The sequence below is a fragment of the Pelobates fuscus genome, chromosome 3, assembly GCF_036172605.1.
Source record: "Pelobates fuscus isolate aPelFus1 chromosome 3, aPelFus1.pri, whole genome shotgun sequence".
NCBI classification, from domain to species: Eukaryota; Metazoa; Chordata; class Amphibia; order Anura; family Pelobatidae; genus Pelobates; species Pelobates fuscus.
In genome coordinates this window covers 389,627,940-389,652,765 of record NC_086319.1, presented here as the reverse complement: position 1 = coordinate 389,652,765, position 24,826 = coordinate 389,627,940, and the positions used below count along the sequence as shown (strand labels likewise).

The 24,826-nt window shown below is 40.1% G+C and overlaps 1 protein-coding gene across 3 annotated transcripts in view; it reads right to left on the bottom strand.

Moving 5' to 3' along the window:
• Positions 1 to 319: 319 nt before the first annotated feature.
• The window catches only part of LOC134603568 (NXPE family member 3-like), a 203,599-nt gene continuing 179,092 nt past the window's right edge, over positions 320 to 24,826 (bottom strand). The window contains exons 1-6 of one of the 3 annotated variants that reach the window (XM_063449663.1): positions 22,862 to 22,976; positions 11,067 to 11,573; positions 4,506 to 4,726; positions 4,009 to 4,076; positions 1,537 to 1,752; positions 320 to 1,074 (exon numbers count right to left, since the gene is read on the bottom strand). In XM_063449663.1, the coding sequence (XP_063305733.1) occupies positions 542 to 1,074; positions 1,537 to 1,752; positions 4,009 to 4,076; positions 4,506 to 4,726; positions 11,067 to 11,573; positions 22,862 to 22,921 (1,605 nt within the window). In that variant the 5' untranslated portion in view covers positions 22,922 to 22,976 and the 3' untranslated portion in view covers positions 320 to 541. Of the gene's footprint in view, positions 1,075 to 1,536; positions 1,753 to 4,008; positions 4,077 to 4,505; positions 4,727 to 11,066; positions 11,574 to 22,861; positions 22,977 to 24,826 lie in introns of those variants that run through there. The other 2 variants (XM_063449664.1, XM_063449665.1) reach the window with 2 other exon arrangements.

Here is a 24,826-nt window from a genome sequence, read left to right as displayed (position 1 = left end):
ATGTGAGATTGGAGCCCAAAATCACGACAGTCCTGCCTAATTCAGGAATGTTATGAATCATATTAACTTAATTGCCCCTTCCCTTTAATTGGTTAAAAGTATATCTGAACATAACCTCACTCAGTAGGACATTTGGTTTGAGATTTAGATAATGAGTATATTATCAAGCCTTCTTCTTCCATGCATTGTCTTGTCAATCTTATCCTTCATAGTTGAAATGTGTCTAAAAGATTTAGTTCCACAAAAACAATATATTTCACATTCTATGGGAATGCCGTCATGGAAATAAAGACTAGATTGGACCTTCATGGAAATGTCACTAGACTGCATTGGACCTTTAGAAATTCACCCAGATTCCTGAAGTCCACACTGACTAGATTTCTTCTGCTTAACGAATAATAAGAAAAAAAACATCTTCACCATAAACCCGAGGTTCAAAGCAACCCATACCTGAGAGTAATTAATGCTTTTAAGACTTATGTAGTGCAGCAATTAATTGTTTTTTTGTTTGGTTTGGAATAAAATCCTAATGCACTCTATCTCATTTGGGACAAATATAAGATAACATAAGATCCACTTCATTCCTGACAACGGGTGGCCCAGGGTGAATATTATCGGGTAGATAATGACAAGAGGTCATGTCCCAGGCATCAAGTACAGTAACAGCCATCCCTTTGAAGGCTGCTCTCATTAAAATATCGAGCTGAAGGGATAACCAGTCACTTCCATATATTGTCTTGTACCCAGTATTAGCAGATTTGATGAGTATTGTGGTTTGTGGGCTCCGGAATAACAGAGAAGCCACTGCTTTACGAACTCGAGCCAACCTTTGCAAATAGACATCGACTGGGTAGGTAGTGAAGTGGGCCCAGAGTGTTATAACGACAACTGTGTAAGGTCCTCCGCCTATCCCAGAAATGTGTGCTGCCTCGTAGTGTAGGTTAGAGGTCAAGGTCTTGGTAGTCCTCAGGGGCAGTCCATGGGCCCTCCAGCGCATTACTATCCCATAGTCCAGATCTACAGCCAGTAAGGGCCCCGACTGGTAATTAAGATGGAGATCTATCCTCTTGAGTGCTAAAAGGACAGAGAAAATACATCATTTTAAAATAGTGTATTCCCTATTCATACTAGTGCTATTTCCCCTGGTTGCTGTTCATACACACATAAAAACCTTGATCAAGGTCAGCACCTGGGGTTCTGATGGTCCGACAAACTGCTCCTTTTTCTACAAATCTAAAAGCTCATCTTTCATTTTACTTTAGAATAACATCACACAGTACATTCCATTGTTTCACCTATGCAGAAACAATATAGTGTTATCTGTCTCATCTTAATATATATATTTTTACCATTTTCATTACATTACATCCTTTCTCGTCTGTCTGTCTGTCTGGCTGTCTGTCTATCTATCCATGCTTATCTTTCTCCACATATACTCCTACTTATCTTTCTTACATCTCCCTCTGGCAATCTGTGACTTTCCCTTGTTATTAACCTATAATCCTTTAACACTTAAATTGTTTTAAATATTCTCACATGGGATGAACTTTTCCAGATATTCAAACCACTGGCGTAGGGTGGAATCGCCAAACATGTAGATATCTTTCCCACGTAGACAGGCACGAGCATCATCTGGCTGAGGGAAATGTTGCCCCATACATACCAGGGATATCCACTGGTCATTATAATAATACCCCGAGGGCTGCGTTGGCTCCTGACCAGTCTTACAAACTGAAAGACTAGAGGTGAGGTCTGCAAGAGAAAGTGGGAGGGTAAGATTTTGAAATGAAGTAGAAATGAAACGGAATATAGTTTGAGGGGACAAGGAAAAGGAGACAAGAAGGAAAATGCCCAAATTTGTATTATACACTGCACTACATAAAATATACGCCCTTATGGAAGGAGCAGGGTTACCATTAATGAGGATGATTGGCTTCTTCAATCTCCATATATACAAGGGTCCTATCCCCCATGTTTTTACCGAGAGTTTAATTTTAGCAAGGTTTTAGTGAGGCATATGTAACTGTTGTGAATGGTATTATGGCCAAGTACTGGCATAATTGTTCCTGATACGATTTTTAAACATCCCAACAGGATCCATATATGTAGATAAAAGCAGGATATTTTTGAACTTTTATTGATGTTATACTGTCACCAAACACTAATGTGTTTTTATAATATCGGCCTTTCTTTTCTTTTATTCTATATGTTAAATCTATATTTTATTGTGGAATGCTGGAATGATTGTAAGTCAGAGATTACAGTATAATCAAAATGTGTGAATACTTTATGCCAGGCCAATATTTCTTCGATGAACGATGCAATGCTTGCTACCTGTTCCACTGGCACATTACTTGACATGACTGCTGTTTTACAGGAATATGGAGAAGGGGGACTTTTGTAATGCTCAGTCAGTATGGAGGGGTTTATTTTAAAAATATCAAGTTTTCTGATTTTCAAGAACAATCTATACAGTCAAGAATCCCACAAGGGGAAACTAACATCAGGAGAGCTCCACTGGTATAAGAAATGAGGAAGGGGGGCCCTACCTTTAATTAATCTATGGCTAAAAATGGATATGCAAACAAAAAGTGTCCGACTGACAGGAAGGTAGTGTAAACGAGGTTAGGGAGAGAGAAAAGGCACAGGGTCCACAGAGAACAAGGGACCCTTTTTCCTCTCTAAATCAATTGTATCATTGGAAAAATGTAAAAATGTGGTTGCCGCGTCTCAGCGTTTAAGGGTGTTTTATGCGGCTACTACACAGCAATTGACAACATTTACTAGAGCTTGGTCTAGGCAATCAGACGTCCAGCTCTACCAGGATTATTGGGAAAGATTACTCAACATTCTCAGTGCCTTCTCTATAGATGCTCACATGCAATTAGCGAACTACAATCTAATCAGTCAGTGGCATTTAACACCCCAAACATTTGATCAAATTTCTCCCAAGATAGCTTCTACGTGTTGAAGTTCAACACAAGTAAGGGTAACACTGCACACATTTGGTGGTATAGTTCCAAAATTAGACAGTTCTAGGATCAAAAATTCATCCACTACTCTGTGCCATCACTTCCACCCAGATCTCTTTCATGCCCACTGCAACCCTATTTGATGTTAATCCACAATCCTTAAAGAAATATAGGCTCTCACTTCTAGTACATCTTTTAAATGCCACTACATATCTTAATACCTCACATTGGAGAACTACTGCATGTCCATCCATTAAAGAATAGATAGATAAAGTGGAGAGCCTTAGGCTTATGGAGGAAAATCACCATTCTATTGGCCATATGCACCAAGCTTATCTTGATAGGTGGAAGCCTTGTTTCCAGTCACTTGCCTCTCTGTTAACTGAGACATAGTTACATAATTACATAGTTTCATAGCTGAAAAGAGACTTGCGTCCATCAAGTTCAGCCTTCTTCACATATGCTTTTGCTGTTGATCCAAAAGAAGGCAAAAAACCCGGTCTGAAGCGCTTCCAATTTTGCAACAAACTAGGAAAAAAATTCCTTCTTGACCCCAAAATAGCAGTCAGATGTCAACCAGAAACATGTTTTAAGAATCTATCTGTCACTACTCATTGATATCTATGGGAATAATTATTTGATCTGCTTCCAAATCTACCCCAAACCCCTATTATATAGAAAGTGACAGCAGATAAGAAACATAGAAACATAGAATGTGACGGCAGATAAGAACCATTTGGCCCATCTAGTCTGTCCAATTTTCTAAATACTTTCATTAATCCCTGGCCTTATCTTATAGTTAGGATAGCCTTATGCCTATCCCACACATGCTTAAACTCCTTTACTGTGTTAACCTCTACTACTTCAGCTGGAAGGCTCTTCCATGCATCCACTACCCTATCTGTAAAGTAATACATGCATGATATAAGCTGCATTACTATATATTGTATACTGTTATCTGTACAACTTTTTTATTGTTTCCTTCTTCTCTTTACTCTCTTAGAGACAGACAGACAGACAAATCTTACACACATACTTATAGTGCTTTGTGCTTCAATGTTGATTGGTGACTCTGTGCTGGGAATATCCTGATTAGTGACAGATCTGAAATAGAAAACATCAAATACTTTATGTTAGGAACTTTGTGTCGTGTGAAAACAAACGAAATAAACATGGGCTGTACTACATAGTAACATAGTACTAAAAATACGTCTCAAGTCCACTTCCAAAAGTTCTGCTTTTGAACCAAAAGAAGGTGAAAATCAAATTTGAAGCGACTTTCACAAAATGGCAAAATAAAAAAATCCTTGAATTCAAAACCGCAGTCAGATTTTTCTTTGAAGGAACATGAAGCTATCCCACATATGTATTAATATATCTTAGAATATTCTGTGATTACAACCCAGGCAGTCCCACTGCAGCCAGTCCAGCCAGTCAGAGTCCCAGGATCGCGATGGCAATGTGATCAAATGTCTCGGATTGACTTGATAGCAAGATGGGGACTGCCTAATAAAAAATATTACCCACACTTACCTATTTAGGAGTGTATTCTCCACAGCATTTGTCACCTGGCGAAATGAACCCATGGAGTGATAGATCCAGGTGTCACATGGTAGTTTCTGTGGCTTAACGCACTGCCAAATTTCCCCAGTAACAGGGTCCTTATATTCACATACGTTTTCTCCTGAAACCTTCAGATTACACTCTTTTACCTCACTTACGCCATTCGATTCAAAATACCCATGAAAGAAGACCTGTGAGATAGAACCAAAATGAACGATCCATTTATTACAACTGTTCCTCTAAGAATGAAACTCAACAGGCCCACGATTTGTAGTATGAAGCATGACATGGCATTGAGTTGCAGTTGCTGCTATGACCAAGGTCTATATAATGTATTAAGTAAAAAATACAATTTTGACTTTTAAGAATCCCAGTACGTATTAGGCGTATCAGAACTGATGGAACATTTTTATTACTAAAACAAAAACTGGAGAGGAGAAAGGGTTGGAAAGAAGAGGGAAGAAAGAAGGACATACTTGAAAACGAGGTAAATCTCAATGTATCTTTCCTGGGAAGATATTTTAGAAATAAATAACAAGAATGGGAGTTGTCCATTGGAGATCCCTCTTTACCTCAGTGTTAAGGTAATTTAGAACATGCTAACTGAAGTGTTAAACATACAATCGCAGTGCAGTACATTTTTGCACACTCAAGACATACCATAGTTTTGGGCCATATCTATTAGGCCTATATGGAGGATAAGGATTATTATTTATTACATATTAATTATTCAAATGGGATAACCAGCACATTCCACACCTAATGTGGAAATTAAACAACACTCTGCAATATCCAATGGTAATATCTCATCACCGACACCTTGTCAAACAAGTCGGGTTACATGAGGCTCCAGTGTCATGCTCTACATGAACTGATGTCATGATGAACACATTCTGATAGCACCAGTGAAGGACTCCAAAAACGACATCTTTATCTTTATGCAGGATTACTTGCATGGTCAGGACACTGTGTGCATGGATGCTCGTTCACCATCTCCCACAGACATACTTTGGACACAGATGGTTAAAGTCTTAGTTTATGTATATTATATCCAATGGATCCCTAGTTTTTTACATCCTTTCATGTTTACATTTCTAGGATGTTTCCATTTACTATTTCTTATGTTTTTTGCTTTTCTCAATTGTTCTAGTGTCTGTTATCTTGACCACAATTACATACAATACAATAAACGTTTCAATCACCCAATTTCACTAGACATTCCTGAGTCCATAATCTTGGGGAAGTCCCAGGATTTACAAATCCCAGTTTGGCTAAGCTTCTCATCGACGGCTGTCTATGGATGCTGCCATTTTAAGTGATAAAATAATTATATGACAAGAGAGGAGCTGAGGAGACAGAACACATCAGAAGAGTTCTACTGTGTATGTCTCCCCAGCTCCTCTGCCAGCATAGAGGGTTCAGGCTGATTTTGAGTAGGCAGCAAAAACTAGCGGCTGATACCAAAGAGGGTAACTCATACCAATCTCATGAAGACAAGATTAGTGAAACCATAACTTTAAAGGAACCCCAGTCCCTTCAAGGTGTTTGGACAGATGTTAACTGCATATTTTATAAAACTATACATTTCAATATATATATTTCAATATAAACCTGCACTTTTATAAATCCTGCCTCACTACAGTTCAAAACAGAATGTGTGCTTCAGTGAAATAAAGATGAATTTATTTGTCGAAATGAGGATGGGGGGCAAACATTCTACAGAATTAATGTGTGTGTGTGTGTGTGTGTGTATACACACACACAAACCCTTGATGGCATTATTCCCCCCTAATACATGATTCCCTGTTATATAGTGCCTATTCCTAATCTCATAATGCATGCTAGATGATATCACACTCTATATCCGTGCAATATAGTAATCGTAATATCATTGCAGCATTAGGATATAGACGTCCAATCCTGCCTGAGATTGGTGAGAGTTAAATTCCCAGACAGCAGCTGGCACTATTTAGACATCTCTGTATACATCTAAAGAAAATGATCTACATTTAAGGGACACTCCAGACCCCCTAGAGCACTTTTTGAAGTGCTTTCTGTGTGTCTTTATTTTTTAATTTTAACAAAAAAGTGCATATTTCAGTAGACAGTCACAAAATGTTAATTGTATTCATAGACAAAGTGAGAAGTGACCAATAGAGGGAAAAGGGTGGATCAGAAATATTTGAATGTTTAGGGTTATCTAGTGAGGGTAACAAGGGGGTAACTCTATATTAAGCATCAAATACTCCAAGCCCCCACCCCCTCACCCCCATCCCAAAAAAAAACAACAATACTTCCACTAAGGAAAGCAGAAGTTATAAACCCTCACTAATAAAACCTACATGAACGTTATTAGTTAATTGATTAAAAATCCATGATAGTCGAATATCATTTACCACTAAATCAATAGAATAATTGAAAGATTGGAAGGATAATATATTTCCCATGTATTTAAATCTATTGATGGAAATTAGAACTATAAAACTCCCTTTGGGTAGGTATATAAATGTAGTCAAAGTAGGTTCCAAAACTGAAGGGCTAAGTAATTTGAGAGCAATGATATTTAGATTGTGATTGTACCATTAGATTAAACAATAAGAAAGCAGTTATTTATTACTGGTATTTATAAAGTGGCAACAAAAATTTGGCAGCTCTGTACAATTAGTGGAGATCGTACAATGTACACTCTATTATTAAGAGAGTAGATAGGGTAATCTGCCACTCTGATCGTCTCAACCGGACAGTTTGCTGTCTCCCGGGTGCTCGGGTCCGGCATGTTGCCGACAGAGTGGAGGGATTATTGGGAGGGGCTGGGGATGACCCAGCTGTCATGCTCCATGTTGGTACCAATGACAAAGTCAGAGGAAAATGGAAGGTCCTAAAGAGTGAGTTCAGGGATCTAGGAAGTAAGCTAAAGAAAAGGACCTCCAAGGTAATATTTTCAGAAATATTACCTGTGCCGCGCGCTACAGCAGAAAGGCAGCGGGAGATTAGAGAGGTCAATGCGTGGCGGAAGTCTTGGTGCAGGCAGAGGGTTTTGGGTTTTTAGAGCACTGGGCCAATTTTGCGCTTGGGTACAACCTGTATAGCCATGATGGATTGCACCTAAACGGAAGAGGGTCTGCTGTGCTAGGGGATAGGATGGCTAGAAGGTTGGAGGAGATTTTAAACTAGTAATAGGGGGGAGGGTCAAAGCAATCTAGAAAATGGAGATAGGATAGAAAGGAGATGGGCTTCAGCTCAGAACAAAGGGGGTGGAGATGGGGGAGGGGAAAGCTCAGAACAGAGGAGGTATGTAATATTGATTCACAAAAAGTACAAATGACTCATGGTAATATTAAATGTATGCTTACTAATGCAAGGAGCCTATATAACAAAACGAGGGAACTAGAGGCAATAGCATACACTAAACAATACAATATAATAGGCATAACAGAAACACAACCTCCCACACTCTTTCACCTGTCACTAGTCATCCCCTCCCTCACTCTGTCACTAGTCACCCACTCACTCTAGTGACAGAGTGAGGGAGGGGATGACTAGTGACGGAGTTAAGGAGGGAGTGACTAGTGACAGAGGGAGGGATGGGGTGACTAGTGACAGAGTGAGGGAGGGGGTGACTAGTGACAGAGTAAGGGAGGGAAGGGGTGACTAGCGTGAGGGACACAGAGTGAGGGAGGGAATGGGTGACACAGTGACAGAGGGAGGGGGTGACTAGTGACAGAGTGCGGGAGTGGGTGACTGGTGACAGAGTGAGGGGGTGACTACTAGTGACAGAGTTAGGGAGGGAGTGACTAGTGACAGAGGGAGGGATGGGGTGACTAGTCACCATATCCCTCACTCTGTCACTGTGTCACCCCCTCCCTCTGTCACTAGTCACCCACTGCCGCACTCTGTCACTAGTCACCCCCTCCCTCTGTAACTAGTCACCCCCTTCCTCACTCTGTCACTTGTCACCCCCTTCCTAACTCTGTCACTAGTCACCCACTCCCTCACTCTGTCACTAGTCACCCCCTCTCTAACTCTGCACCAGTCATCCCTTCCTTCCCTCACTCTGTCACCAGTCATCCCTTCCCTCACTCTGTCACCAGTCATCCCCTCACTCTGTCACCAGTCACCCCTTCCTTCCCTCACAGTGACAGAGTTAGGGAGGGAGTGACTAGTGACAGAGGGAGGGAGGGGGTGACACAGTGACAGAGTGAGGGGGTGACTAGTGACAGAGTGAGGGGGTGACTAGTGAGAGTGAGGGAGGGGGTGACTAGTGACAGAGCGTGTGACACAGTGACAGAGTTAGGGAGGGAGTGACTAGTGACAGTGAGAGGGATGGGGTGACTAGTGACAGTCACCTCCTCTTTCACTCTGTCACTAGTCACTACCTCACTCTGTCACCAGTCATCCCCTCACTCTGTCACCAGTCATCCCTTCCCTCCCTCACTTTGCCACTAGTCATCTCTTCCCTCCCTCACTCTGCCACTAGTCACCCATTCTCTCACTCTGTCACTAGTCACCCCCTCCCCCTCCCTCTGTCACTAGTCACCCACTCCCTCACTCTGTCACCAGTCACCCCCCTCACTGTGTCTCCCACTCACTCTGCCACCACTCAACCCCTCCCTCACTCTGCCACCAGGTACCCCCTCAATCTGCCACCTGTCACAACCTCCCACACTCTTCCACCTGTCACCTTCTCCCTCACACACTAACATGTATTTAATGCACATATATTTGGCCTTCAAAGGGCCTGGGATCTAATTTTGCCCGGGGGCCCCAAAGGCTCTCAGTCTGCCCCTGGGTCTATAATTTCCAGGCAAAGATTTTGAACCCTTTTTAAATATAGGAACAACATTTGCCTTCCTCCAATCCTCCGGTACAACACCTGAAACAAAAGAATCTTGAAAAATTAAATGCAGAGGTTCACTTATTTCCCCACTTAGCTCCTTAAGTACTCGTGGGTGAATACCGTCAGGCCCCGGAGCTTTATTTACATAAATTTTCTTTAATAGCTGTAGCACCTTTTCTCGAGTTATCCAATCACAAGTTATCTGCAAGTTTTTTGCAGCAATCATTTGCATATCTCTTGCCATAGGATCCTCATTAATATATACAGAAGAAAAATAGTTACCGTATATACTCGAGTATAAGCCGAGTTTTTTAGCACATTTTTTGTGCTAAAAAAACCCCAACTCGGCTTATACTCGAGTCAATAGTCTGTATTATGGCAATTTGCATTGCCATAATACAGACTGGGGGAGAGGGGGCTGGCAGAGCTGTACTTACCTCTCCTGCAGCTCGTGTCAGCTCTCTCCTCCTCCGCGCCGTCCGTTCAGCACCTCGGTCAGCTCCCAGTGTAAGTCTCGCGAGAGCCGCGGCTCTCGCGAGACTTACACTGGTTGCTGACAGAGGGAGCTGCACGGACGGCACGGAGGAGGAGAGAGCTGACAGGAGCTGCAGGAGAGGTAAGTACAGCTCTGCCAGCCCCCCTCTCCCCCCCACTGAACTGCCAATGCTGGACCACCAGGGAAGGAGCCCCCCTCCCTGCTATGTATCAAGCAGGGAGGGGGGACGAAAAAAATAAATAATAATAATAATAAAAAAATAATAATAATAATTAAATAAATAATAATACTAAAATAATAATTAAATTAAATAAAAAATAATAAATAATAATAATAAAATAATAATAATTAAATTAAATAAAAAAATAATAAATAATAAAAAAAATTAAAATAATAAAAAAAATTAAAAAAGCATTGCCCACCCCCCACCAAGGCTCTGCAACACACACACACACACACACACACACACTGCACTCATAAGCACACTGCACTCATACACACACACTGCACTCATACACACACACTGCACTCATACACACACACTGCACTCATACACACACTGCACTCATACACACACACTGCACTCATACACACACACTGCACTCATACACACACACTGCACTCATACACACACTGCACTCATACACACAATGCACTCATACACACACAATGCACTCATACACACACACTGCACTCATACACACACACTGCACTCATACACACACACACTGCACTCATACACACACACTGCATTCATACACACACACACTGCATTCATACACACACACTGCATTCATTATACACACACTGCATTCATTATACACACACTGCATTCATTATACACACACTGTAAATAAATATTCAATTAATATATTTTTTTTAGGATCTAATTTTATTTAGAAATTTACCAGTAGCTGCTGCATTTCTCACCCTAGTCTTATACTCGAGTCAATAAGTTTTCCCAGTTTTTTGGGGTAAAATTAGGGGCCTCGGCTTATATTCGGGTCGGCTTATACTCGAGTATATACGGTATTTAAAATGTCTGCTTTTTTCTGGTCTTCATTAGCTAATAAACCCAACTCTGTTTCCAGTGTACCTACATTTTCATTTTTTGTTTGCATTACAATATTTTTGGGGATGTCAGATTTATTAAATTGCAGTTGCTGACATTATCCAGTTTTAAATTAGTTGCACTCACCTTGTCTGGATGTTTCTCTCTTTTGTCCTTCAACACAGAGACGGCTTCACTGGAGTGAATGAGACGGATGTTGACTTGTGCTTCCCCGGGCCATGGCAGGAGGAATGTTGCTAGATAGCTTCCATTTCTATAGTCTTTCACGTGGCCAGTTACTCCAGCTTTAAATTTCGGAGAGTGAAGCTTGACCCGAAAATAGTCTCCTCCATAGGTCTTGGGTCGAGCCATGTGGTCTTTGGCCATGATGAGAACTTCTAAAGTCTCTCCAACTTTGTACTTGGCCCTCTTATTCACTATGTGATATTGACTTTGTTTGGGACTGGTAGAGTTAGAATACTGGAGCTCTTTTAGTGGATTATCAGGCCATTGTATTAGATTTAGTAGTTCAGTGTTTGACTGTTGTTGGTTAAGGTCATTGGAAATAAATTGGTCAGACAAGGCTAAAATATTATTAGGTTGAGGTGGCTGGCATTTTTCATAAAGTCCAATTCTCATTGACCTATAAAAAAACTGCAGGAGTTACAAATTACTTACTATATATAATAATTATTGGTATATGTATGCTTAGACAAAATAGAATGTTATTGATAGTACAGTTTCTTTTAAGATGACCTTGTCACATTCTTCTTGCATCATCGGTTATTTCACAGTCTGTTTAAGAAGCTTCTAGGACAATCTTTTACAGGATTTATTTGTCAGTCTCATTGCTGAGACAGCTCCATTTTGCTGCTCAGCCTGTCTTGCCTTGCTCTGTTACTGACTGCCTGCACCTGTAACCTCACCTGAATTGTCTTTTTACCCCCTTATGGTTGGAGGTAATTTTTCAAGTTCAGAACAAAATCAAAACCTTGAATATGCACTATGCTGTTGTTCTACTGTAATCTTTGCGGTTTATCTGTAAGGGTCTGGTGTGCTTATATTTTATAAGGTTCATAAATGCAGGGAATGATGCCAATTGTATGGGTGAATAATAAAGATATTTTTTTTTTAATTACGGACAATTCAGTCTAATCTTTCTAATTACAAGTTATTAAGGATAATGTAGTGTTACCTTTCTAATTACAAGAATTCTGCAAGAATAAAGTTATACATCACTGATTAATCTATTGTGGAACTATATCCCGGCAACTACCAATGGCTGGGAAGCCCCGTTTTCAGCCTTGCCACAGGAGTCAGGTTAATCGGGGAAATCACTGTGCGCTGCGTTCACCCACAGTTGAAACTTTAAAAAAATCCCAGCTACTACAATCATTGGTTTACCGAACTATTTTATGCAAGTGATATGTGCTTTTAATACATGCAAGGATTGTTAAGGATTCTGTGCTCAGTTCAATGCATTAGCATAGACTTACATCTGTTTGTGTGTCTGTTACTCTTTTGTATCTTGTCCTTTTATGTTTGTAAATATATACAGAAATATGAATATGTTTTATTGATCCTCCTTTATGTGCCTCTAATGCTCACTTCTCACTTGATCTGTGAATAAAATTCACAGTTGGAGGCTGTCCCCCAAACACAAATAATACCTATCCTCCCTCTGTTCCTGTACGTCGAGTTGTCTGATTAAAATTACATGTCTGTTAGTCCACCCATTGTGCGGCACTAGGGACTGTGATGGCGCTATATAAATAATAAAATAATAATAATCATAGTATTATTTTTGGCGCTACAAATAGTACAAAATGGCTGCTTCATTTGCGCTCATATGGAGGTTTAATGGACAAATAGCCAGTCATCTGGAACCAAATGCACAAGTCTAGTAAAAACCAGAAACAGCAAGGCACGCAAACAAATAAATGACCCATTTCCATATTTGTGGTGGCTGAATAGCAGATAGAGCTCCATGTTTGCACTAGGTTCATACAGCATTCTCTTTTAGTTTGTTGTCTGCCCATTTAATTACATTGCACAGATTTCATTACACTAATCTGCATTCTGAGTCCACAGCACGACCCTGCGGTTAAACATATTGGGGTGTTAGTTTCCATTTCTTGCTAATCTTGAACAGGGATGGACTGACAGCCATTTGGGCCCCCGGGCAAAATTAGGTCCTGGGCCCTTTGAAGGCTAATACATATGTATTTGATCAATTTTAAATGTAACTTTCAGAAATTGTTTTGTATTACTTTTGATGCAAGTAATGTTGATGAATGCATGTTTGCATTTGAGCATTTAAAATCAGTGTGAATGGACATTTCTGCTTATTGTGCCAGTATGAATGTGTTTGTAGAATATCAATAGGTGTGAATTCAAGGCAGTGGCGTACACACAAACCATGAGGCCCCGGTGCAAAAATGATTTGTGCTCCCCTCCTATTCTCCCCTTACAGACACACACACACACACACACACATACATAAGACACACACATATAAATACACACAGACACATACATACAAACAGACAGACACACACACAGACACATACATACAAACAGACAGGCACACATACAGACACACACACACATACAGACAGACAGGCACACATACAGACACACACACAGACAAAGACACATACATAAAAAACAGACAGGCACACATGCACACAGGCAGACACATACAGACAGACAGACACACACTCAGACAGACATACACATACAAACATACAGACAGCCACACACACAAGACGCACATACATACATACAAACAGACAAGCACACACACATACAGGCAGACACACACACACGACGCACATACATACATACAAACAGACACACACATAGACAGACACACATACATACATACACAGACAGGCACACATACACATACATACAAACAGGCAGATACACACACACAGACCGACACGCATACATACAGACAGACACACACACACACAATGTTTAAGTCACCCTCCTGTTTCCTACCTTGAAGGTGCAGGAAGGTGACTTTCCATGGGGTCCAGTGGTGGCTCAGGTGGATGGGTGTCAGAGTTCCCACTCTGACTCCCTCTGCATCCTCCCGCGCGGCTCTCAGTGTTAGCTGGGAGAAGTGACGTGCGGTCACTTCCTCCCAGCTTGTGATGTCATCACAGGGGGCCCAGTCGTGCTGTTAAAGCTCCCAGCACTGACCGGACCCCCTGACAATTCATCTCCTTCGGGTGGCCTTGACAGCATGGGCAACCCGATGGACCTCTTGGACGGCGGCCCCGGCAGTTTGCCGCGCGGGCCTGGGCCACAGAAGATGATGGCGGCGGATACCCAGTCACAGGGGTCCGCAGGGCGGCCGGGCCCCCTGGAGTGGCGGGCCCGGTCGCAGCTGCGACCCCTGCGACTGCGGTATGTACACCGCTGATTCAAGGATATATTTGAGTGTAGTGAAAAACTGTGTGTAAATGGAGGGATGAATTTTGTGTACTGCAAGAATATTAATGCAGTCTTGTATTTATGTAGTCTCAAAGTACAATTGTATGAGTCAACATATGTATTTGTGTTATGCTGATATGTGTGAAACCCAGAGAATATTTTGTGTAGTGCCAGTGAGTATAAAATGCAGGTGGTTACACGCATGTAGTGTATTAAAACAGGCAGTATTTTATTAGAATGTAAAACATATCTGTGAATGCAAGGGTTTATTTATAGGGAATTATTGCATGTGAATGCAGGGGTATATTTGTATAAAGTGTACCTAGGACTGTATTTGTGTGTAGTGTTTGTGTCTATGTATATGAAGGGATCTAAAATGTATTTGTGTGGAAGAAGCTGTGTGTGTAAATTAAGTGGATTGTTGGTGTGTGAATGCTTGTGTGTATTAATGTTCAGAATGTTCTTGTATTTATCTGAGCAGTCGGTATCAGTGTGTGACTGTAGTACTCTATTTGTGAGGAGTGTCAGTATGTGTGTGAATGCCAAACTATATGCCTGTAGATTATCAGTCTGTGAAAACTAAGAAGATGTGTGTCACCGTGTGCATGACATCAGTGGTGTGTTTGCGTGCAATTTTTTTCCTTTGAATGTGATTTTGTTTTCATTAGGTGTCTCTGAATCTCTATCTTCCCTAGTGTATAATCTGTCTCTCCTTTTTTGTCATCTGTCACCTCTTATTGGTCTCCACATCACACTCACCCCAATTGTGCCTTTGCTCCATCTCCACTTGTGCTTCCTCCACCCTCCACATGTGTGTCTGTCCCATCTCACACTATTTCTACATTTAGACCCACATTTCTCTGTCCCACCTCACACTATTTACACCCATAGACCCACATATCTATGTCACCCCTATTGGTCTCCACAACCCACCTTTTTGTGTGTCTCTATCCTCCTGGCTGCGTTCAATCAGCTCTCTGTCTCCCAGGTGCTGCTCCTCTTGTAGTTGTGTTAAGGTCACTCTGCATGTGTGGAATGAGAGCAGAGGACGTGTTGTCACATCCTTTCCCCTCCTCTCTTCCCACACAGAGTGCCTGTACTGCACCGCTCACGGAGTGTGAAGAGACCTGAGAGGGGAGACACACATGCTGCCAGGTTTCAGAGTGAAGAGTTAGGTTGTGATCCTGCGATAGCTTGCAGGCCCCATACAGGCAGGGGCCACAACTATCACTAAAATAAAGCACAATAAATAATGCTGGGCCAGATAGGAGATCCGACACCCTGATAATGCATCCGGACCCCTGACTGCCACGGGCCCTCGGTCAATGACCGATGTGCCCGAGTGGTCAGTCCACCCCTGATCTTGAAATGAAATCATGAAAAATGATCTATAATAAAGCTGTCACGCTTAATCTGGAGATCTAGAGAAAAACTTTGTTTGGTCAACAGAATGTCAACGACACAACGGTTTGGCTAGTCGGAATATCGTCCACGCAAATGTTTCGGGAAAATCTATTTGAACAAACCAAAATGGCTCATTTTCACTTCTATTGTTCTCTCTCTTCTAGTATCAACCATCTCTTTTTCTGGCACCATGGACAGTACATCAGATGATGAAGCAGATGAACCTATGCAGTATTTGTCTGTGTAGATATGTCTTGATTTGTATATATGCCTCTTCGGAGGTTTGGAATTCAGATGATGCCCCCAATTGTAGTTCATTTGAAATCGATAACACGTTGTTGAAGCAGAGATGGTAGCCATGTTAGCCCACTGGTGCAGATGTAAAATAACCGATGCAATTAGTATCTGGTAATAACTCGCTTATTGGACTAACAGAATTTTGGAATGACACTTGAGATTCTCCCTTTCTCAAGTCTAAAGCATTTCTGAGCAAAATAAAAATAAAAAAAGACACATAGTATGAGTTGAGCTGTGATATAGGGGTTAAAGTGTCATGAGAGTGCAGATAACACACAGGTCTGAGTAGGGAAAATAATAATAAAAAAAAAAAACATGAAAACAGACATCATTATTCCAAAGGCTCATAAACATTCTGCATAAGAATCAGAAAATGACAAGAAAAAGAAAAAGACAAACAGGGCCGAAGATAAGACTAAGAGGGAGGAGTTATACGAAAACTACATTGAATATGCTCTGACCCTAATGTCTGCAACTTACATTTAAATGTACTCTCTCAATCTATGAGACAGAAAGGCTACAAACCAAGCACTGTAACCAAACAATGTAGAGAAATGTGTTATACTTTATTTCGATTGCTTAAAAGAGGCAGCACACAAAACCATAATAATAAGTATCCCACGAAAAAAGATAAAAAGTACTATGGATGTGTCACAGTGTCCTAAGCAGTGCAAAGCATACTTCAGAAGTGAGCTACATGAATCCCCAAAAGAAAATATTAGTAAATATGCTATGAAGGTATCAAGAAAGTGTGCTAAGCATACTAATAAAAGTAAATTAGAAACCCTGTAAATAAGACCCCAAAACCTGCCTGACTATTAAAGTATCCAAATCAGTTATTGTTGCTTTTTTGTTATTTATTGATATATGTCTGGGTGTTCGTACCTTAATCACACACTACATATCTTTAGAATTGTCTAGACACTTTTTTTGTGTTTTTTTTTTAAATATGTTATTGTAGCTACAAGGTAAAAGTTTAAAGAGGTGGAATAAGGGACGATTGTGAAAAAAGAGAGGAACTATATGCTCAAGGCACTATGTGCCTTCAAGGGCACATCTTAAAAAAAAGCTAGTCCCCCATCCCACCTAACAGTAGTGGAAAACTTGTAACTAAGCTGATGTCCAACCCCTCTGTGGAACTGGTTACTAAATAGGGATAGCAACAACAACATAATAAAGAAAAAACTAAAAATAATTGATCATAAATCAAAAAATATCAATAGAATCTATAGGTGTGTGGTGGCTATCTTCAAAATCAAGTAATGCTGCAGCATCGTCCCATATTAACAAGCCACCCACACACAATATTATCCCGACGCACGTTTCGCCACTAACTGGCTCTTCCAGAGGAACTGAGTCGTTGGTGTCAGAGGTTTAAATCTGGCACCTCCATTGCTGGTTGGACATAATTTCCACCAACCACAAGGTTTGGTAGGGAATACAAAACGAAAGGCGGAGTAATGGGCAGAGGTTAGATGAAAAAGTGTATTTTAACCCATTGTAGGTTCATCCCAAAGTGAGATAGATAAGTCACTTTTCTTGTCTCATGCTCAAAATAATAACCGATCCCTAGTTAGTGTATAACTGGATAGTGGATAAATACACCGTGCGTCTAAATTTGTAATGATAAAAGAAAAAAATGTTAAAATATTTAGTTTCCTGGACACATAAATGGACCACAACCATCATGATTGTAACTGAATCATACTATGACAAGATTCCAGATATATGACTTGTCATACCCATCTGAGTGTGGACCGGGTTTGATATGCATCCTAAATATGTATAACAACCTATAGCAATGCAACAGAATATGTATAGCATATGTATTGTATCTAAAACTGGCAACAACATAAGTAACCATCAGATGCAACATTACGAAGTATCCATGTAGAAAGGCAGACAAACATGTCCAGTGATGGTTGTTCCTTATCATAGCCCTGGCCAAAAATACCATATAGTAAATATGACCCTATTAATTTGCCAGCCAACATGGGCATAAAAGAAAAATATAAATAGCGGACACAGAAAAGGGAGAAAGAGGGCATTACACACTCTCAAATTACCAAACAATTCCACTCTGTTCTAAAAACCGCCAAACATGCACTTGCTACAATATAGGGACAAAAATAAAAATCTCTACACGTATTCCACTTGTGGTCACCTATAGCACACTTATTACAGTTCTACAACCAATGCTAGCAGAAGATGAGACTCTAAGAAATATTTTCTCTGAAATCCCCATTCCCAATCCTTCAACAAAAATTGATATATTGGAAACAAGAGCACCCGAGCGAGTTGGACGCAGCCTGCAGCAGCTCCGCAAGGAAAACCAAATATAACGCTGAATACAGGCGAAAAACGGCACATTTATCAAGCCACCCAAAGCCTCCCAAGTGCCTTACATCATGGGCAAGAAGGCAAAGAAATACAAAGCTGACCCGGGCTCGGGTTCCCGAGGCATGGGGGCTTTTATGTGCACAGCCATACGGCCAGATCCATTTAAGATGGTGCCGGTTGGGGCCTATACCTCCCCATCGTCGGACGACGAGAGCCTGCAGCCACTTACTTACCAACATCAAAGGTACTAGCGAAACCCACGACACCCCTGGAGCTGGGTGACTCAGCCCCTTCCACAAAAACAGACATAAAGGCACTGGTAAAATAAATACAAGCAATGTTCCAAGCTGACATGGCGCTGGTCAGGGAGGAAGTCTCTACGCTCACAAGTCGGATGACGACGGTAGAAGAGGGCCTCAAGGGCGCAGGGGTAGTCCAAATTGCCACAGATGCAGCTCTGGTGTCAGTGCAAAAGCAATGCAGCACCTTGACTACACAACTAGCTAATATGGAAGATAGGGCAAAGGCATGGAACGTGAGGATCTGAGGGGTGCCTGAATCGGTCACCAACTCTGAGCTATCCCACTTCTGCCAGAGGCTGATAGACACACTGCTACTACCCAAGCAAACAAAGCAGACGGGGGTGGACTCTTGTTTTCATCAACCCAAAGCCATCAAAGCTTCCCAGGAAGCTCCCAGGGATATGCCTGTCAAGTTTGTTCGGGACTCTGATCGGGGGGGTGCTCATGGGAGCCGCAAGAGGCTCACCCATGATTCCCTTTGAGGGGGCGCACCTGACATTTTATAGAGACATCTCCAGGCACACTTTGACATGGAGGAGATCTCTTACACAGATCACTCAGCTGCTTTGCGAGAACTCCCTCACATACAAATGGGGGCAGCACCGACTGATGGCGGACAAAGCAGGCAAGACACACCTTCTAACGCACAAGTCAGAAGCTCCAGCTTTCCTTCGGGCCTTGGGCCTACCAGCAGGGGCGGCCCTAGCAAATACTCAACCTTCATGGACTGTCGCAAACATCAGCCCATTTGTGCCTAGGGGAACAAGAATGGGTACACCTGATCCACCTACTTGAAACCAGCAACGTCTGCTGCTCGCGCTACCACTGATAGTTTTGTTTTGACAATGTATTATTTTGACATAAGTTTACTGTTTACTTTACTATGTCTTGGTTTAAATGTACAGATTATTGCAACCTTCATCTGGCTCCGTAAGCTAACAACCAGGCAGTCACCTGACCCAGTTATTTACCCCCCTACCTTCTAACTAAGCATGCTCCTTCCCCGTGCTAGTGCACGTTTAACAGCTGGCATAGTTGGCACAACCTTCCATTGGCCTACCGCCACAAGCATACTAGGCTCTTACCAGCCCTATGACAAAATCGTAGTTACTCAACACCCACACGCCCCGAGCTAAATTACACCCAGACATAACCCTATCTGGTAACCTTGAGGGTTCGCTCGCTACTACCCAGCAACCTGCAGTTAATAGTCTAGCCGATCGTGCAGCCATGAGGAATCTATGCTAGAAAAACATAAAATTGGATGTATGATATGCATGTGATGCTGTCTTTACCGTAAAATGTACTTTATGCTGAATAACTTTTGCTCACACTGTGTGTCATGATGTTTATGATTACCCACAAAAATAAAGAATTACAAAAAAATAAATAAATAGGAAACAACTCACTGATAGGATGAATAAAGAAAAAGGACCATACCATGCAAACACCTTCACAGCAAACTGCGCCAACTCAACAATTAAAGCATCATACTCCTGCACATCTAGCAATGTGATATATACAGGTCCGGTCCGTCCATTGCTCCTAGTGAAACCACGGTTCCGGGTGGCACTTTGACAGAGGTCTTTTTTGACAAGGTAACTTTAAGAAATCAGCTGTAAGAGGCCCGGGGTGCCTATTTACATATATATAGCAAATAACGCTATATAGATATATAGTTCTCCTGCTGCCTTGTCCAACGAAGAGGGGGCTCAGAGATCTAGTTTTCTATCTCCAACAGAATCAGCGAAAGCATTACATGTGGCATGTCGTGTATGCCGAAGCATTGCCATGGCAACCCATGACAACGATCTCACTGCTCGCGAGAGGAGAAGAGCTTATCCTGTTGGAAATGGAAAATTAGATCTTAGGACCCCCTCTTCATAAGACAACTTGCTGTACTGGAGGACCACCAGGGAATCTTGTGTCCTCCCTCCCTGCCCACAGGTAGGGGGGAAAAAAATGTTAATATACAAAAAAACTGCTTCCCTCCTCAAAGCCCACATCACAAACACACATATACTGTATCCTGTACACACACTGCATCAACTTCACTCACTGTATCCACTACACACACTGCATCCAGTACACAAACACATACACTGCATCCACTACACAAATACACACTGTATCCACTATACAAAGACAGACACTGCATCCACTACACAAATACACTGCATCCATTATACAAACACAATCACTATGTCCACAACACAAAGACAGTGCATCCACTACACAAACACATTGCTTCCACTACACAGACATTGGATAGAGTAAACAAACACACACTGCATCCACTACACAAACACAGACACTGTAGTTACTACAGAAACATAGATACTGCATCCACTACACAAACACACACTGCATCCACTACACAAACACAGACACTGCATTCACTACAGACACTGCACAGAGTAATGGATGTGGGCGTGTTTTGGTGAGGGTGGTTTTGGTGGGGGAGGGATGGGCACAGCATTTCATTCTTGGACCCAGGGAGCACAATACCTTGGGCCGGTCCTGTGTATATGTATATATGTTTATTTATTTGTGATACAATGCGCTAAATGCAACCTAGGATGCTACATTGGGGGAAACCACCCAGCAAGTAAATGGCAGAATGACACACCATTAAACGCTACAAAGAAGAAACTTACTGCACTCCTGCGACCTGACTTTTTAGCTAGCCTGACTTTTCAATCGAGGATCTAAATATCAAAGTGTTTAAAGAAAGAGAAGCTTTTGACGCAAGTGTGATTGAATTGTTAAACATCAAGAACAGAGGATTCAATGATGATTTGGGTTTTCTGTCCCACTACCAATGTTGTACACGACCCCCACTTCCATTAATATCTTACCATTCTATCATATTTCTTTCATTTTTGCCACTAGATTATTAATTTATTATAATAATTATTTATTGTGTACTACTGTAATATTTTGTACTTGCACTTACATGTAATTATTAATACCATGGCTGATTTAAATTTGATTGGCAAAATTCTAAATTGTATACCACAAATGTTTATTGTGCCCTCCCACTCCTCGCCCATGCTTGCCACTCCTAGCAGTGAATTTCTTGAAATAACTGTGTATCTCTACTCCTCCTTAGGCCCAATCCCCAAACCATCTCTGCAACAAGCCTCTTCAATTCTACTCGACAAGACCTGTATATGGCATTTTTGAGCTCAGAAATTACTTGAAAAGGGGAGAATCTCAAGGATGTTTGTCATTCCAAAGTTCTCTTAGTCCGTTAAACAAGGCATTACAAGATAATGTCATCTGTAATTTTATATATATATATATATATATATGCACACACACATATTCACAGATCCATGCAAATCTGACAGGTAGGAATAGTTTCTTCTTTTCAAATTCTTTATTTTATGTTAATCAAATGTAGTCAGTTATAAAATTAACAAGAGTGCAGTAATACTAATATAACAAGTTTTTTTTTAAACAAAAGGAAAGCTTTTTGGTCACCACAGAACCGGCATCAAACTAAAGACAAACAAGTAACTAAAGACAAAAGAGTTGGTACAAGTAAAAATAAATTTTCAACATAAATGGGTAGCCAGGTACCCAAACATTATTTAGGGGAAAGTATTATAGAGGTGGGGAGATTGGATTTGTGGCAATGTCCCAAACTGATGACAGCTATTTATGGATTTTTATGGATATCTATTGTGATTTGCATGAAAAAAAAAAGAAAAAAAGCTAAGCAGAAAAACTTTCTATTTTAAAATGAATTATGCAGTCCATTATATATTTTACATTTCTGTCTGAAAACTGATCTCATGACAAATTGTATAGCATATATTAAGGATAAAGATTAAATAACAGTAGAAAACTTGATTTTTTTTTCTCTAAGTGTACAATAAAAGGAAGGCAGACACACATATATGGTAAAATAAATAAGGTATGCTGCATGTTCTGTCGAGTTTACAATCTATGATAATCAAACTGAACGGTATACAATAAATGTTACAACTTTATTACTTTAACAAATGTTGAGCATTATAACATGAAGTCTGATATGTACATTGTTTATAAGGACGGCTGTGAGATCTATTCACCTTTCAAAAACAATACAAATAATATAGAAAACAAAATTCCTTCACTAAACAAATGTCTAGTGTCCAATTCACTTACCCCAAATGTGCACATCAAAATGACAAACAGAGCCGCACAAATCCTCTTAGTCCCACTCATTGCAGCAGACGTGTTACCTGTGACACAGGTAAGGCAGACGTCAATTCATCAGCTCCACCTGTGTCAGGACACGAATAACAACAATAAATGCAAGGAGCCAACAGAAACCTACGTATCATTAACCCCTTAAGACCGCAGCCAAATGTACAAGTTGTGAACGAAACAAAATGTAAACAAAACCTGGCATTTGCGCTTTATGTCTGTCCAACCGTAATTCACCTCTTTCATATTAAATGCCCCCCCCCCCCTTATTATATATCATTTTATTCAGGGGAAACATGGCTTTCATTTAATATCAAATATTGAGCTATGAAACATAATTAATATGAAAAAAATGGGAGAAAATAAGATTTTTTTTATTTTTTTTTAGTTCTACATGACATTTTAACTGTCAATGTCATAACACTGTTTGCTTTTACTGCAATAAAATACACATATTTGTATTCAGCAAAGTCTCACGTGTAAAACAGTACCCCCTATGTACAGGTTTTATGGTGTTTTGGGAAGTTACAGGGTCAAATATAGCACGTTACATTTGAAATTGAAATTCGCCTGATTGGTTACGTTGCCTTTGAGACTGTATAGTAGCCCAGGAAATAAATTTACATCCATAATGGTATACCATTTGCAATAGTAGACGACCCAAGGTATTGAAAATGGGGTATGTCCAGTCATTTTTAGTAGCCATTTGGTCACAAACACTGGCGAAAGTTAGCGTTAGTATTTGTTTGTGTGTGAAAAATGCAAAAAACGCCAATTTTGGCCATTGTTTGTGACTAAGTGGCTACTAAAAAAGACTGGACATACCCCATTTGCAAAACCTTGGGTTGTCTACTATTGCAAATAGTATGCCATCATAGGAGTAATTTTCATTCTTGGGCTACCATAGGGTCATAAAGGCAACGTAAGCAATCTGGCGAATTTTAATGTGAAAAAAATGAAACCCAAGCCTTATATTTGACGCTGTCATTTTTGAAAACACCATAAAACCTGTACATGAGGGGTACTGTTGTACTCAGGAGACTTCGCTGAACACAAATATTTGTGTTTCAAAACAGTAAAAAGTATTGCAGCAATAATATCGTCCGTGTAAGTGCTGTTTGTGCGTGAAAAATGCAAAAAACGTCACTTTTACTGGCGATATCATCGTTGTAATACATTTTACTGTTTTGAAACACTAATATTTGTGTTCAGCGAAGTCTCCCGAGTAAAACAGTACCCCCCATGTACAGGTTTTATGGTGTCTTGGAAAGTTATAGGGTTAAATATAGTGCTAGCAAATTAAATTCCCTATACTTTCGGCATGGGTTGTCAGGCAGGTCCCGCTAATTGTAATTAATTAGGATACCTAATTATGTAAAATTATTACATAAATATATGTGTAGAATTAATATATGTATATATATACATATGTGTATATATACGTGCATATATATATATATAATTTTTTAAAAATATTTTTATTTATATATAGGTATATATATAGTGATATATACGTATATATTTATGTATATAGATATATATATTATTTCGTTCTACGTGTATTTTGATATAAATATATATATATATATTAATATCACAATACAGTTAGAACTAAATAAAACACATCTATATATTTTTTAATATTTTATTTTTAATTATTTTTTATTTTTTTTACGTATTTACATATTTTTTTTATATTATATATAAATATATATATATAACAATAATTATATATATATATATTTAATCAGTATCAGTCTACGTGTAATTTGATATTAATATATATATATAATTATATATTAATATTAAAATACACCTAGACAGTGTATGTGTGTGTGTATGTATATGTGTATATATATACTTAGATCATACATATATATAATATATGTATATGATCTAAGTATATATTTTTTTTTTTTACAC